This window comes from Diospyros lotus, chromosome 14, assembly GCF_014633365.1.
Source record: "Diospyros lotus cultivar Yz01 chromosome 14, ASM1463336v1, whole genome shotgun sequence".
Lineage (NCBI taxonomy): Eukaryota > Viridiplantae > Streptophyta > Magnoliopsida > Ericales > Ebenaceae > Diospyros > Diospyros lotus.
Window position 1 is genome coordinate 24,807,175 of NC_068351.1, and position 17,565 is coordinate 24,824,739.

General features: G+C 42.1%; 1 protein-coding gene across 2 annotated transcripts; it reads left to right on the forward strand.

Annotated features, from left to right (window-relative positions):
- Positions 1 to 8,213: 8,213 nt before the first annotated feature.
- On the forward strand, positions 8,214 to 12,039 carry LOC127789821 (uncharacterized). 2 transcript variants are annotated; one of them, XR_008020661.1, is made up of 3 exons: positions 8,214 to 8,546; positions 10,544 to 10,932; positions 11,695 to 12,039. XR_008020661.1 is itself a non-coding variant. In XM_052318835.1 (2 exons), the coding sequence occupies exons 1-2, from the start codon at positions 8,274 to 8,276 to the stop codon at positions 10,727 to 10,729; spliced, it is 459 nt and encodes a 152-aa protein (XP_052174795.1). In that variant the 5' UTR covers positions 8,214 to 8,273; the 3' UTR covers positions 10,730 to 11,100. The 2 variants fall into 2 exon arrangements, 1 of the variants encoding a protein (XP_052174795.1); XM_052318835.1 differs by lacking the exon at positions 11,695 to 12,039 and having other exon boundaries at positions 10,544 to 11,100.
- The last annotated feature ends 5,526 nt before the right edge of the window (positions 12,040 to 17,565 follow it).

A 17,565-nucleotide genomic window follows, 5' to 3' on the forward strand; every position in this document is an offset into this window, starting at 1 on the left:
AATCAAGGAAAGAAGGCAAAGGTGCGAACGAAAAGGAAGGGTGGTGGTGAGATTGGGTGATCGAGGCGAGGGAGACAATATTGCAGGTGGATGGTGATTGGTGATTGGGGAAGGAGTGTACGAGAAGCGAGCGAGAGGTGTCAGATACGGTGGTCGAGAAGGAAATTATCTCGATTTTGAAAATAACTTTTAAACCAACAAGGTCACCACTTTCCTAAAACCTAAATAGTTCTTGAGTTTTAGTCCATTACCAATTGAGTTGTTGTTCGTGATCCATTCAATATTTGATATTCAACAAAATCTCATTTGAGTTCGTTTATTAAGATAAATAAATCAAACTTTTAGCATATATTTGAAACTCGATTTATAAAGAACCCGAGTTTAAGTTTAATAAAATTAAATTTATTAAAACTCATAAACATATTTAATTTGAAACTCGTGAATATTAATAGACTCAATTAAATGTTCGTAAATATATTTGTTCAGTAGTTCACGAATAGCTCGTAAATAAACTCATTTATAAATATATTAATATATTTATTTATAATTATATATATTATTTAAGATAAAATTATCAAAATTTAAATTATTATATATATTAATTTAATTATTTAACATAATATAATATATGTGTATATAATAAAATAAAATAACAAACTATGAAGAATCTTTATAATACCGAGCTAATGAGAAGGCGCCAAGTATTAATGTGGCTGAATTTCTCATTGCTTCAACATGTGGCAAATCATGCATTAATACTATTAACTATATATGTGTCTCCTCAACTCTTTCTCATGCTCTATATTTCTCTCTTTCTCCTGCTACGTCTTTACTATATCTCATTTATTTGCGTCTTTTTCTCATCAGCGACTTCTATCTGTCTTTTTTTCCTCAGCACTCTCTCTACTAATATCACATAAGCATTTGTTTCTCAAAAAAATAGAGAAAAATATAACAAAGCATAGTTTATAGTGCAATACATAAATCGAGTTTGAGGTGTTAAATGAGCTCGCCAATAAACACTAGAGCTTGTGTCGAGCTCGAGTTCAAGCCCAATCTCAGCTTTTTAACCTTTTGTCAAGTTAAACTTCAGCCAAACTTGAGCTCTGTTCACATGAATCGCACTCAAGGTTGAACTTGAAATTGGCTCGTCGAGACAAGGTGAACTTAGCGAATTAAGCTCGTCTTAAATCGATTTGATTACAATCCTATAGTTTATGGATTTAGATTACAAGGTCACAATAACTTTTTTTTATTATTTTTATTTTTAATTAAAATATATAAATTAATAAAAAATTAATTAATTTAACTTAATAATTTATGCAAAGCCTAATAAAAGGTGGCTTGGCTATAAATGGAAAAAATTAACGACTTTTATGATAAAAAAAAATCACAAACATGAGGTGCGAGAACAATTTATCTTAAAAAATAATTATTATAATTGTTATATATGTATTTTTCTGCTCGCATGAAGCGGGATGGACTCGATCCAACTAGCTGCCCCAATCTCTTGAAACCCACGTAGGCCCAAGGCCAAGGTCGTTAGAGTCAGGTTGCACGTCGCCTACTCCAAGCTCCTAGTAATGCATTAAGCTCGCGAATTGTGGAACGCAAGCGAGCTCCCAGCGACCTGTTCAACTCATAGGCCGACCATTCAGCTAGCGTATGCAAGAAGATCACAGAACGACCAGAGAATCGTCATGGTCCAGACATTATTCTAGCTGGGTCGACCAAGACCTATCTCAGCCCATCTCTTGGCCCATGTCGGTCCCATCCTAGCCCTACACCAGACTGCAACAACATCATTGCAGCCTCAACTAGGTATATGCGTGTCCTCTACATCCACATTAATGAGGGTCCCATCAATACCATGCTGTTACTTGGGAACCCCCACTGGTGCCAATATTCAGTCACATCACCTGCAAAAGCACGATGAAAATAAAGATGACATCTCCTCTTATATGAGCAGGCTCTCTTCAGAGCCAAGGTATGCTTTCCCTACTAGCCTACTGATATATTGTTGCTCCTTACTCTCACACTTACTTGAGCATTGGAGTGCTTATAGGTACCGGCGGCTAGGAACACTGATTGAATCGTAAAGATTTCCCTAGTACGTCTTCTTTTCTCCCTTTTTGGGTCTATTTCTCAGACCGAGCAAATGAATCACGGTCGACCAAATTCGCACGTCGATATTTTGGCGCTAGAAGAAGGGCTCGCTCTGATCACTGACCATGGTGAGAGGAAGGAACGCACGAAGCTCTAATGCAGTGCCCGATTTACCAAAGATTCACTGGGGTCAATTGCAGGACGTTCCGCTAGTCTTGAGACTCGTTGTTTCTCCAGCGGGTGCCCCTATCCCACCACCAACTAGGGTTACCATCGGTGCGCCCCCATGGGCTCTTGCGCAACTTGTTGCTCTGATCCTAGGGATGGAGACGATCCATGCCTGGAAACAACACCAGGAAGCGCTGGAAGGTACGGTCACGCAACTCGTTGACGCTGTTAGGGCATTAGCTCAAATGCAAGCTCGCGCGACCCAAAAGCAGATCGAGACCGTGCCATCCAAGGGTGTCCCTTAGCTTTGGGGTAAAAGACCTGTTCCAGACAAAAGAGAAGCTAAAATTAAGAGCATCTCGACAGGTTGAATCAATGCATTCCTCAAATTCGCGGTCTCTAGTAACGAAAGAATAACAATGCCGTGATGGAAAGCTAGAGGTGCACCCCACAAACCTGAGGATGAGGGTGAATCATTATGGAGATCGCTGTGAGGAGGTACATCAAAGGAATTGGCGACGTGAAAATTTGCGCCAGGGAGAAAGCTCGGTAAGGGTTAGCCCAGACCATGCCACATGTTGCAACTCGTAAGACCCTAAGAATAGAAGGCAGTGTATGTCACGAGATCGCCATTCACCAGAGCGAGCCAGCGTATGGGAGAAGCGATCTCATACTAGGTGATCTACGGATCCAAACCCCACGGTGGAGGGATTACTGTAGAGGGTCTAACAGTTAGAGGCAAGACACGGGATCCATGATCGGAGGGAAGGTCGCGAAGAGAAGACCCCACTCTCCAAAGAAATCAAACTAGAGCCTCACCCTCACAGATTCAAGACCCCCAATATCCCTCAATACAATAGAGATGGTGATCCATATAATCATCTGTATACGTTCAATGTCCAGATGGACCTTCAGACTTCAAGTTCATTAGTAAAGTGTAGCGTATTCCCCGCGACCTTGGGAGATATATCTCGGACCTGGCTAAGGATTCTCAGTCCTCGTAGCATCTGTAGGTGGGAAGAGTGTTAGAAAAAGTTTATAAGTCGATACAGGTCGCTTAGGAGGCAGCTTGCCCTGACCTGTCACCTCGCTATAGTGTTCTAGCGGCCCAATGAATCCTTAAAGGATTACATTAAGAGGTTCAGGCATAAAGTCAATAATGTTGAGAACCCATTGGATGAAAGTACTCTGACTGCGATATCTGTGGGGCTCCAGAAGGATGGGAAGCTTTATGAGAGCATATACAAATCCCCCGTAAGGGACCTGGGTGAGTTCTACGAACGAGCTACGAAGGAGATCAGATGGAGGAGACATTTTGCTCGAAGAAGTTGGGTGACCAGACAGATAACACTGAAAGCACCAGCCAAAGCAAAAAGAGGGACAACAACGACAATGATCAAGTCGCTACGAACTCAAGGAACGAGCTAGGAGACAAGCGACTTGTGCACCGAGGTCGCTACGAGAACTACAACACCCTATTCGACACTCATTATATGATCTTCGCCACTAAGAAAAGCTAGGAGGATTTTGGGAGCCCTAATTGTAATACCCTAAGAGCCTAGAGAATGGTAGTATATATCGAGGATAAGTAAGAAGGAAACAACACGAGCTAGATACCTTTTGGGCTGAATGTAGGCAAAGAACTCTCAGGTTAAGCGTGTTTGAGCTGGGAAAGCTAAGGGATGGGTGACCCCCTGGGAAGTTCGCGTAGGCCCATCATGGTAAGTTGTTCAGGTCTTTCCTATCACTCGATGCGGGATGTTACAGGTGGTATCAAAGTCGACCCTTGGAGAAGGCGGTCTGATGAGGGCGGGGAATGGTGCCGGGGCGCTAGGGACTAAACAAAGAGTGGCTTCTGACAGGTTTCTAGGATGACAGCCTCCAAATGGGAGAAGATTTGAGACCAGTTGTAAGGTTACATGATGAAGATGTCATGTGCTTAAGGGGGGAGAATGTAATACCCTAAGAGCCTAGAGAATGGTAGTATATATTGAGGATAAGTAAAGAAGGAAACAACACTAGCTGGATACCTTTTGGGCTGAATGCAGGCAAAGAACTCCTGGGTTAAGCATGCTTGAGCTGGGGAAGCTCAGTGATGGGTGACCCCCTTGGAAGTTCGGGTAGGCCTATTAGGGTAAGTTGTTCAGGTCCTTCCTATCACTCGATGCGGGATGTTACACTAATCCCATAAGGACTCCCAACAGATTCAGAAATAAGGATAAATTTTGTGCTTACCACAATGAAGCGGGGCACAACACCTCCGAATGTTGGGCACTGAAAGAAGCAATTAAGGACTTGATTAGGCGAGGTCGCTCGCATGATTATGTGGTGCGACCAGAAAGCTAACAATCCCAGCAGCCAGCTCAAGCTCCTGAGTAGGATTGAACACCTACAGTAAGAACTATTTTTTGTTATCCATGGTGGGCCTCGTATTGCATAAACCTCTAACAGGTCGCGTAAGGGTGATTTCCTATCAATAGCGGGTTACGAGGTATTACAAACAGGAGGATTTGAGTTCGGTGCTATGACGTCGGTGATCTCGGGTTGTGCCTCGTTCTTCATGGAGCTTGCAAGGCCAACTGTTGTGCCATGTAAAAAGAATAAAAATAAAAAAATCAAAAAAGAGTGAAATGGAAGAAAGCTGGCAGCAATTTGTTGCTGCCAGCTGGCAAGACTTGCGGCTGCAAAGCAGCCGCAAGAAGCAGCAGCTGCGAGGTGCAACCTCGCGGCATGCAGTCGCGAGGCACAGCAGCCTCGCGGCAAGGTGCCGCAGCCTCGGCCGCCGCGAGGCCAGCAGCCTCGCGGCTGTTTGCCGCGAGGTGCATTCTCGCGGCTGCATGCCGCGAGATAAAGTCTTGTGGCAATTTGCTGCGAGGTTCCTCGCGGCTGTATGCCTTGAGGCGCAGCCTTGCGGCTGCGTGCCGCGAGGTGCCTCGCGGCAATCAGCCGTAAGAAGTTACTGCCTTGCAGCAGTGTTGGCCGCAAGGCACACTGTCTCAAGGCTCGGGTGCCTACGGCTACATCGTAGCAGCTCCCCCCATTTTCTTTGGCTTTAACCCATTGAGAAAATGCCACGTGACGGCACTAGACACTCTTGAGATCTGTGCCCTATAAATACCCAACTACAGGACATTAATGAGGACTTCCAACTTCGGTAAAACTAGTCACTTTGAATACATTTTTACGATTTTCCTGAATAGTCATTGGGATCCGAGACTGACTTTGGCATCGGAGGGCCTTCGCGGGAGAAGATTCCCGTGAGCCTTCTAACACATTTTTGAGCATCAACAGGGTCAAAGTCTTGCGGCAAACCTTGCGGCGAACCTAGCGACGAAGGCGAAGTCTTGCGGCGAACCTAGCAGGGAAGGCAAAGTCTTGCGGCGAACCTAGCGGCGAAGGCAAAGTCTTGCGACGATCCTAGCGGCGAAGGCAAAGTCTTGTGGCGAACCTTGTGACGAAGCTTGTGGCAAGGGCTTATGGCAAAGGGCTAGTGGCAAGAGCTAGTGGCAAGAGCTTGTGGCCAAGGCTAGTGGCAAGGGCTTGTGGCAAAGGCTAGTGGCGAAGTCTTGTGGCGAAACCTTGTGGTGAACCTTGTGACGAAGCTTGTGGCAAGGGCTTGTGGCAAAGGGCTAGTGGCAAGAACTAGTGGCAAGAGCTTGTGGCCAAGGCTAGTGGCAAGGGCTTGTGGCAAAGGCTAGTGGCAAGAGCTTGTGGCAAAGGGCTTGTGGCAAAGGGCTAGTGGCAAGAGCTTGTGGCAAAGGCTAGTGGCGGCGAAAACTTCAGACGAATCCTTGTGGCAAGCATCTTAACAGCAAACTCCCTTGTGACAGCATCTCTAATGGCAACCCAACTTCACCCGACATCAAGCTCGAGTGGACCCCACACATCACAAATTTTAATTGTTGTATTTTGGCAACAACACCAACGACCAGACATTAGGCCCGAACTACGAAGACCCCTATATTATCAAAGAAAGGCTGGGAAACGGAGCGTATCTCTTCGCAAATATGGATGGGATTGTTCTCCCAACTACTTGGAATGCAGAACACCTTCGTCCTTAATCCCGATGAATGTAACTGATTCTTACTTATGCTCCAACTTCTTGTTATAATTAATTCTCGCAATTTTGATTTGAATTTATAAATGTTCATTCATCAATTTTATTGCACTTTATGCTTGTTAATATTTGATTGAATGTCCTTAAAAATGCAGGCAGAGACACCATGGTTTGCGAGCTGGGGCCTATTCATCTTAGCCTTCGTGCTATGGTTTGCGGCTTATCTGAGCATTCATCTTGGTTCTCCCTCAGTTTGTGGTTTGCAAGCTGATGACCATTCATCTTGACCTAATGTCATGGTTTGGTACCTACTGGGCAACCACTTCCATTAATTATTCCGAGCTAAGGGTTCGCTAGTTAGGGTCTTTTCATCTTGACACAAGTCATGGCTCTACAACCTATCTGGGTGTTCCCTCTTAGCTTGTTAAACTTGAAAAAAGCCATAGTATATTAGCTGGGATTGAACTACGATCTACCTAGACATATAACTTGGTAATGGATCAATTCCTGAAGCCATGGTATGTTAGCTGAGATCACAACACGATCTACTTGGACATATAGCTTGGCGACGCAGATCAAACTCTCGACAGAGACATGGTATGTTAGTTGGGATCGCACCGCGATCTACTTGGACATATATCTTGGCAGGATTTCTGATATGATCCATATATTATCTTTCTATGACGTATCGACCAAGACTCGAATCAATCTGGTTATCATTACATAAATCAACCATTATTATCTTGTCATTACGGCTAAAAGCCATAGTATGTTAGCTGAGATTGCAGCACAATCTACCTGAACATATAGCTTGGCAACACAAGTTAGAATCACGTTATGTAAGGCGGGATCTGCTCTTGCTTGTCCAAATGATTACATTCCATGATCTCCTGGACGTGTAGCACGAGATGACATGATTTGTAGCGATTGGGCAGAAGTCAGAAAGGTAGATCGACAGATCGCATAGCCCCCTTCAACCAACATGCATCACCTCTCAGTTCACGAGTCACACTAAGAGTTGGGGGGGCTAATGTTATATGTATTTTTCTGCTCGCATGAAGCGGGTTGGACTCGATCCAACCAGCCGGCCCAATCTCTTGAAACTCATGTAGGCCCAAGGCCAAGGTCGTTAGAGCCAAGTCGCACATCGCCTACTCCGAGCTCCCAACAACGCATTAAGCTCGCGGATCACGGAACACAAACGAGCTCCCAGCGACGCGTTCAGCTCGCGTATGCAAGAGGACCACAGAATGACCAGAGAATCGTCATGGGCCAGGCATTATTCTGGCTGGGTCGACCAAGCCCAATCTCTACCCTTCTCTTGGCTCATGTTGGTCCCATTTTGGCCCTACACCAGCTTGCAGCAATATCATTGCAGCCTTTACTGGGTATCTACGTGCACGCCTACATCCACATTAATGAAGGTCCCATCAACACCATGTTGTCACCTAGGAACCCCTGCCGGCGCCGATATTCAGTCCTATCACCTGCAAAAGCACGATAAAAACGGAGAGGACATCTCCTCTTATATGAGCAGGCTCTCTTCAGAGCCAATGTATGCTTTCCTTGCTAGCCTACTGATATATTGTTGTTCCTTACTTTCACACTTACTTGAGTATCAAAGTGTTTGCAGGTATCGGCGGCTGAGAACGTTGACTGAATCGCAAAAATTTCCTTGGTACGTCTTATCTTCTCCCATTTCGACTCCATTTCTCAAAGCAGGTAAACGAATCATGGTCAACTAAATTCACATGTTGACAATAATTAATAAAAAATTCAAAAAATAAAATTCCCAAGATATTTTTGTGGCAATTTTGCTAAAAGAAATTTAAGAATATTATTTTTTCCTTAAAGTTAAGAGCCAAACAGAGATATCTGGAAAACTAGCGGCTGCCAAGCGCAACTAATCCTAAGAACATTTCTTATCCGGTGTAAGCACCGAATGAAATTCGATTGTTCTGTGTCACCGGATATGGCGGCGACCACGACGGCGTCTGCGGCGGCGACGGCAATGGAAATTCCGAGAATGCACTTCTCCGCTTTAGGTCACCGGCGTCTAAATCCGACGAAGATGAAGTGGAGAAGTCTGGCGGTAAGTGGCGTTAGCCTTCCAACGGCAGGGTTTACGCGGCCTGTTCTGGTTCGAGCTTCGGATCCAGAAAGCGAACAAGAAAGTCGGACGAGGAACGAGTCTGACCGTGCCTTCACATCTCTGGTCCGCTTCTTCATCTTTCTCTCTCTGCCCATATATTTGAATAGATTTCTTCTCTTTCTGCACGTATCTAGGTCTCCAAATGCTGTTCAAGGTTGGTTTATTTGACTTTCAATTCAATCCCTAATGAGTTTTTGTCGGGGCTGTCATGAGTTATCAGTGCAACTTCAAGCCGAGCTCAACAGATTAATGACTTTCAAAATAATGTTTGTTGCGCACAAGAAGCATTTTTAGATGCATCATCTACCTTTCATGGCTACCTATAGGCATTTGATATCTTATTACTATTTCCTATCAATCGTGTGAAAAGAAGACTTGATAGTTGGGCATGTGAGGGAGTGGATGAAATGGAAGAATTTTGAAATCAAACAAATAGAGAAAGATTAATTAAAAAATTAGGTACATGCCCCTTAATGGATTTGTAGAAGGCATGGCCGTGGATAGAGATTAGTAAAAAGGTAGCTTTCATGTAGTTGGCTCAACTTTATGGGAATAGCATTTGTGATTGTTGTTGTTGTTGTAGCTGGATGTGGTTCATGAATTCTTTGTTTCTCATATTCCCGGCTTATTGATGGTTTTGTTGAGAGAAATGGAACCAAAATTATAGTGGGAATCACTAGTTATAGTGTGGTTGCTATGCAGTAATGACGAATTGAAAATATTGCTAAAATATGCGATGCATTTTTTTCTTCAGTGTCATATATCCTTTAATTCTTTTGATTTATGCAAGGCTTTCTGAAATAGTAGTGAAACACAAGAAAATGGTTTTCCCTTTTATTTTCTTACTCTTTTAATTTTTCTTTACCAATTTTAATTTCTAAAATGATAGAGGTGCTGGAGTTGCCCCATTGAATGTTTATGGTAGAGAGAAACATGCACATGTTAGAGGCTGCTTGACAGAACTTTCAGTTTTCTTATTTCAATTTTAAGTTTTTGTTTTTATTTTTTTGTGTTAAATTTTTGTTTTTATTTGAAAACGAAAGATGTTGTTTGACAATTATGGTTTGTTTTTCCCTCACCTATCCTTCCTGCCGCTGGCAACAAGAATTGCTGGAGGTTGCTAGCACTCCTCCGGTGAGTCTCTGACATGCTGGCAACTCCCATGGGAGTCATTCAGGAACTTTAATCGCCAGTGGTTAGAGGATGGGAGAAAGGAAGAAAATGAAAATTATGAAAACAAAAACAACTAACCAAATGTCATTTTTCGCTTTCATTTTAAGATAATGAAAATTAACAATGAAAGGCCTAACCAACGGGCCTTGTAATATGCCTTGTTTGAATAAGACTGAACTATGAAAAACTGATGCAGCGTTTGGAGTGAACTTGCAATTAATCCATGTTATTTGGCAAGCATTCATTAGGAATTTTAAAAAATTCTGCACATTGGATATATGGATCAAACTGGTAAAGTTTTATAGAAAGTCTGTCAAAATAATGAAGGCTTTTCTTTCTCAGCCATGGTTTGTAACAAGAAATTGTTCGACCGTGGTAGATTATGAGATCCATCATAAGCTATGTTTTCTAACCAAGGAAATATGACGCTTGACACAGTCAGTGTGAGTTGCAATGTCTGGCTCTACCTATATGGTGTCTTAAAGAGATAATGGAGGAAAAGTCCATTCATCTCTTATCCACCTTTATTGTTCATGAAGGCCAAGTTCTGTTTCTTAACTGACATCATCAAGGAATAAGATGCATCTACTTAACATTCATGATTCATCTGCTAAAGTTCCAGAATGAACAGTAGTCCAGTTCACGTGCACACAAAAGCTTGTCTGCCAACCAGAAGATGATACCAAAAGATTTCTAGGGGGTTGTGGTGGATGTGATAAAATCTAAATCATATTTGAAACTTTTGGCATAGCTCTAGATGTCCATCAGAAATGCCTGGCGTTGAACTAATGAGCCCCCTTATTTTGTGATTTTTGACTTGCATATACTTTCATGTGTTGGTACTATTAATTTGTCCAACTAAACAATACTGTTCTTTGACGAAACAGGAGGATCTGGATTACTTGTGGAAACTAGGAGCAGGTTCTATTGCAGGTGCGGCCGCCATAAAGTATGGAAGCATCCTTTTCCCCGAGATAACAAGGCCGAACATTTTGGAGGCAATGATCATAATTACCACTCCAGTTCTTGTAGTTATATTGCTTTTGATTAGGCAAAGTCGCATTGAACAATAGCGCAGGCAGCTCTATAAACCATTTTACTCTCTTCTGCGCTGTGTTTCGATGATTGGCATGGCGCTGCAGGACAATGCCCTGCTGCTATGACAATTGTCAGACAAACAGTTGTCAATTTTCTTCCAGCACCTATATATTATCCGAATTCTCAAAGAGAAATGACTGAACACTTCAGTCGAGGAGTAGAGTCTGGAGGTGCTGAGGTAATTTCATGCTGCTTTTTCTCGTTTATACACATTCGTGTATTTGTATGTCTGTTCTTGCGCCAAAGTTTGCAATCATACATAGTTTCTGAAAACTCTGGACACTGTTTAATCATCCTGGTGATTGTTCATTGTCTGTGTTTTCAATGAAAATTATAGGTTATTCCAGACTCTGTAATTTACCTCATTATTATTAAGTGATCATTTTTCTGCCAATTAGGAGAGAAAGTGGGATAGAAAACGGGATTATACTGCACACTTCAATTCCCATCAGATTTCGGGAATTTAATTTAAATTGCTCTTAAAGAAATATACCCTTTTTTTGGGGGGGGGCGGGGGGGGGGGGGGGGGGGGGGGGAGGAAAATTGCACACAGCACTCTTAAGATTTACCATAATTGCAAAAAGGAGGGGGGGGGGGGGGGGGAGGGAAATTGCGCACAGCACTCTTAAGATTTACCATAATTGCAAAAAGGAGGGGGGGGGGGGGTGGAAATTGCACACAGCACTCTTAAGATTTACCATAATTGCAAAAAGTATTCTTGATGTTTGAGAAAATATAATTAATACGCTTGAGATTTAATGTTATTTTTAATTTCTGCCATACCGTTGTAATAATTCAATAATATGTTGTCATATATTCATAATTTGGATAATTAATTTTATTTTAAATTTTAAATTAAATGAAAAATCAACGACTAACTATATTTTTATATATACATAATTCTGAGATTAATTATAGTTTGACTTTTGATGTGTTGTAGGTTAAGATCCAAACCCACAAGAGTAAAGATTCAACAAGGCTAAAGAAGACTACCGCAAGGAGATTTGGGAGGTCTCCCGAAGATTTTTTCGCAGAGTAGTCCCTCAAGGTGAGGAAAAAAGGTACTGGAGACTTGGAAGTCTCTTAGACACCCTCCCGCAAGATGTTTCCAGACTAATTAGATAATTTCAGTGGCCAAAAATCCCACCGAGGATCTTGTAGAGGTATATGGTTTATATGTTAAAAGTTATAATTTTAGTCCATCTCAAAATATTAAGAATACTCATCGTTAACCCCTAACTCCATTATAAATAGAAGAAGAGTCACATTTCCTCAAAAATAAATTACTTCTATCCAAGAAATAGCTCTATTATCTCTTTGGAAGAGGGGGATTTAATTAAAGTATTAGAGTATTAATTATATGAAAAATGCCTTGCACTTTTCAATCGTTTTATTTCTTGTAGAATTTCAACAGCTTGAAAATAGTTCCTTAGAAAATAAATCTATTGTTGTGTTCGAGCAACAACAATTTTAATAAGAAATAAAAATTTTTAATTGATCTTACTAGAAAATGAAAAAAATTTAATTAAACATTTTGAAAAATTTTAAAACAAATTAGGAAAAATTGCAATAACTATCTTTAAGATTTGACATAATTGCAAGAATCACCCTCATATTTGAAAAATAATAATAATTTCCCTTATTGTTAAATTGTTATCATTGGAATGCAACAATTGAAACTTTTTTATTTTGGGAAAGCTAAGCAAAAACTCAGCAGGGGTAGGTGGAAGAAAAAGGTTTGCTCAGAAGGGATCACTCAAAGAGGGGTATCGCAGAAGGATGGCTTCAAAGGGCAAAGGGTCTTTGAGTGTGTGAAGTTGTGGAAAGGTCTTTTGAATAAGCTGCGAAATGGTCTTTTGAAAAAGTCTTCAGGAAACCTTTGAGTCTTCCAACTTGGAAGATAGTAGACAGTCAAAAGGCACGTGAGGATCTCTTTTATGTGGCCCATTTGATGCTTAAATTAGACTTGGTCATGTTGTGAAAGGATGCATATACAATGTGAATGAGTGTTAGATAGTGTTTTTCGAATAGTAGAAGGTCTTCAAGAGATTATGTGCTAAAGAGTTAGAGAGAGGCCTCCAAATTTAGAAGAGAGATTTGGAAGACGAGGGGTATTTATACCTCTCGAATGACTAGGACACATGACATGCTAAGACACGTGGTATACATGCACGAGAACACGTGGCACAACCTTTCGGGTAAAGGTGTCTGACTATCCCTTGGTTAAGCTTTGGGAGGGCCTTGGTGGGCCAAGCTTTCAGAGAAGCTAGTCCCTAAAGAATCTTTGAAAAACTGCTTAGGCCTTCAGGGAAGCTAGTCCTCGAAAGGTCTTTAGAAGGCTACTCAAATCTTTGAGAAATGAGGTCCCTTGAAGACCCTTCTAGGAGAAGGCATTCTCTTGAGCTCAGACTGGCTTCTCTAGGGTAACTTCCCTAAAGGCCTTCCAGAGAAAACCTCATAAAGAGTATGTCACAACATATACAAATGAACAAAATGATTATTTTGTTTATTCTCTCTTTTTTCTTATCTAATTTTAGAAAAATAAAAAATAAACCAAAAATGTATCTCGAAGGCTTAGATTTGGGTTTGAGATGTGTTTCAAACCGAAATAGGTTTGAAGATGAGAGAGAAAGATAGACAATACCCTTGTGTCACTAGCATCCTAAGATCATCCCCAACATCGTGAGGTTTTCTCTACAAATCGAGCATGAGAGAAAGAGAAATTTTTTCAAATAAAGCGACACAGAAAAGAGAGAGAGAAACTAGTATCGCCACCATGAACAATCGCCATCATCATGAACCCATGCAATTGTTATTAGAAAGAGAAAAGAAGAAATAAATAGTGAAATTTTTTTTAAATATAAACATATTTTAGCTATTTTTAAATGAGATTAACTAACAGTAAGAGAGATTGTAACATAACATCAAACCTCAAGAGTAGTGGTCATATTTTTTTAAATATTAAAAATATTTTTTATAATTATTCTAAATATAAAAATTGAATAGTGTTAGACAAGGAAAGATCCAACAGCTAAACTCCACTAACAACTCAATGCCAATCCAAACAACCATAGCCCCAAAGAAAGGAGCATAATTAGTTGTACATTTAAAATGTTTAATAAGTATAAAAAAATACTTTTGTTATTATTATATTTTATTTTAGTTATATGATTTCATTAAACTAATTAAATTCTTGGGTCATATTATTAGATTATAATATTATATTTTCTAGGTAGGAAAGTTTCATCTTACCCAAAATAAAAAAATGGCTACCACTACCGCCACCACCACTACCACTCACGGAATTTATCCATATGTCTAACAAACAAAAACTTACCATACCTAAGAAAAATGATTTAGTATTTTTTTTTTTTGTGTTTAAATTAATTATGAAGTGGATTAGAATTACATATGCCAAATTAGAGCTTTAAATTAAGGTTGCTTATGGATATTGTTTAGGTTGATTTAAGCTTTGAATTTTAGGTGGTTTAAGCTGAGGTCTGCAAACTCGTTAGTGAACATGTAAATGAAGTTTAAGGAACATGAAGGAGCATATAGTAACTGATGATACTAGACCGATCATTGAGGCCTGTCTCGAAGCAAGTACCTGCAAGGGCGGGGCTTTAATCCTCCGAGAGGACTCCGACGCTCAAGTCAGTAAAATAAGATACCTGAAATGGAAAGTCACTCAGTAGTCAGATACCCATACTTGTAGAAGTTGACCTCTATTTAAATATGGTGTAGAGCTTACTCTGAAGAGATAGAATAATCTTTGAAAAAGACGTTGGAGAGAATCTTGGTTGACCGGGTTACTCGTTCAAAATCAAATATGGGATGAAGATCTGGAGGACACGTGACGCTTCTTGAGACAAGCACGTGGTGGGACCAGGCTGTTAGTCTCCGATGGTAGTATAGTAAATTTTTCCTTAGTAAAATATCCTCTCATCACTTGCCCCCCCAACTCTTTAAGCTGTGAGGGTAAGAAGCTCGGGCAGCTGAAGGAGTAGTCCTCCAAGCTTTTCTGCTCTCCTGTAAAAAAGAGTTTTGCAAAAAATAGGATTAATGATCTCAATTATTGGGCTCGCTTCCCAACATAATGTCCCCCTACTTCTCATGGCTCTCAAAGAACTCTATAAAAAGAGATATGGACATGGTCCCCTCATCCTAAGCATTATTAGAGTGAAGGTATTTTTGGAGTGGAGTAAAAGGTAAGAGGCCTCTCCCCCATCTTTTTTTTTTTTTTTTGTGTGTGGCCAAGACCAGCGGTCTCGGCCTTGCTGGCGGAGGCTGCGGGCTGAGGCCGTGCTGGCCTCGGCCGCGCTGGTCGAGGTTGCGCGGCTCGACCGCGTGGGCTGAGGTAACAAGGCCTTGACCCCGCTGGCCGAGGTTGGGTGGCTCGGCCGCGCTGGCCTCGACCTCGCGCTGCGGCCTATGGGGGTTTAGTCGACCCCTATTTTTTTTTTTGGGATCTCTTGGCCCTTGCCTCTAATTAGTTTTTCTTAGCTTGCTTTTTCGTGTAGGCTTCCCACGGGGTACGAGAGACTCTGAGTGGCGCCTTCAAGTTTAGCAAGGGACGAACCAGCTCCTTCCTAAGGGTTCTCCTGTGCATTTCCCTTTTATCTCTGGAATTCTTCTAATCAGCTGGTATTCCTTTGCCTCATTTCTCTTATTTTCTGTGGTTTTTCGTTGTCTCTCTTCCTCCTGTCACGTTGTTTTAGTAAGTCGATCCCCATGACCTCCTCTAGCAACTCGGATGGGAATAACTCGGACTCTTCTAGCTCCTTTAGCTCTTCCTTTTCCTAGTCTGGTATGCAAATAAGAGACGTTGGGACCTCCCAGCCCCACCCTGATGCCTTTTCTTTTGATAACGATATTGACATAGATTTAGAGCTCAATCATAGTGGTCTCCCTGATGACCTAACACATCCTTATTCTACCTTGTCCAAGGATGAGGTCTCCGGACTCGTCCGAAAATATCATCTCCCCATCAAGGGATTTTGGTACGCTGGACCCTCAAATCTTAGAGCCCATCAATCCCCTCCTGGTGGTTTAACCATCTATGAAGCCTCTCTTGAGGCCGGGTGCCGATTTCCTTTCGAAGACAACCTAGCTAAGATCTTTCGTCTCGTAGGGTTATGTCCTTCTCAACTAGTGCTTAATGGGTTGAGGAGCTTAGTCGCCTTCGTTATATGTTATCGGGGGAGAGGTATCGTCCCTAAATCTGAGCTTTTCTTAAAACTATTTCACCTTATATGTGTTGATAAGTCTGAATTTCGCTATTCCTTCATGGCATACCCTGGTTGTAAGTTCGTCGTAGATACCCCGTCCTCCTTGAAAGGTTGGAAAAATTAGGTTTTCTTCATGGGATCTTCCTCCATTACTATGGGTGTGCCCTTCGCCTGGTGTCGACCTCCCTTTACAAGTTTCCCACGTGAAATGTCCCCATTAGAGAGGAGGGATGCTGAGCTTTTGATGGGTCTGGAGCACGTCATTACCGCCAGATTGATTAATGAGCAAACTCTGTTTCTCGAGGGTGTGTGTTGATACCCTTGCCCAGCAGTCGACATTCCCTTAGGTTAATTTTTCCAATCCTCTTGTTCCACTTCATGTCTCCAATTTATGTGTGCTTTTTTATCTTAACACTCATCTTATTTTGCCATGCTTTGTAGCCAAGATGATTGACGACGCGAAGCTATGGGGGATCGATAAGCAAGTCGTTGAAAAGGCCAAACGGGCCCAAAAGAATGCCAAGAGACATACCAAAGACTCTCAGCTCCCACCTCGGCACAAAAAATCGAAGGCCTCTGGGTCCTGCTCTTCTTTGCCCCGATCCGAGGCAGGGGGCTCTCAAGGCACCAAGCACCCTTCTGACATGATCTAGGAGGAGGCGTCCATTCCCACCTGGGCTCTTCACTGACCAAACTGGAATGTCCATGAGTCAGACCACAACAGTAAGGCTTGGGTGGCAACTCAGCTTATTTAAAGCCTACCAACTTAGTCGGACATGGAAGGGGTCGCGGATCTGACTTCGGAGACCTTGGAGTCTTGCTTCAAGGCTTAGTTCAGGTTAGTCTCTCGGTCCTTTATCATGGAGAACTTTTGGCCCTCATATTCTAATTTTTGCTATTTGAATACAGCGTATTGTCGCTCAGAACGAGCTCCAGAGGCGAATGGCAAGGAATTCATGAAAAATGCTTGAACTAGATAATGCCCTTGCTGACTGCCATAAGACCATCGAGCAGCGGGATGAGGATTTGAGGGCTCAACTTCAACGAGCCACAGAGCTAGAGGAATGCCTCCAAGGGCTCGAGATTAGCTGCCATGCAATGGAGAAAGAGTTAGGATGATCTCAGGAGTGCATCCGGGAGCTAGAAGAGAGATAAGCGGACCCCACCCAACTCCCCGAGGTGAGAGGATATATCAGACATGAGTTGCAAGGTGTCTGGAAGAAAGGCTTCACTCGCTGTAAGGAGCAAGTGCAAAAAGCCTGCCCTAACTTCGATTTTGCCCCCGTCAAGTCCATGGATGACGTGATCGTCGAGCTCAGCCGAGCATCATCTTCCCAAGCCTCCGCCGTTGAATCCGAGGAGTCCGAAGAAGAAGCCTAGTTGCTAGTTTTATATTCGTATCGAGTTGTACTAGACCTTTAGATCTTTGTTAAATGAAGTGCCTCGAAGTTATGCTTTTTTGTAATAGTCCGAGCTGGGTAATCTTTGTTATCTGATTTCTTGCACCTCCACCATAACTCTCATGTTGACACAGTGGCGGATGCTGTTCTACTTAGTTCTTTTTTATTGGGGGTGGTCCCCTG

What these genes read in the sequence shown, in the direction of transcription:
- LOC127789821 (XM_052318835.1), top strand. Translation starts at nt 8,274, where the DNA reads ATGAAATTCGATTGTTCTGTGTCACCGGATATGGCGGCGACCACGACG. An exon ending in ACCGTGCCTTCACATCTCTG is followed by an intron (nt 8,547 to 10,543) that starts GTCCGCTTCTTC and finishes TTGACGAAACAG; the next exon opens with GAGGATCTGGATTACTTGTG.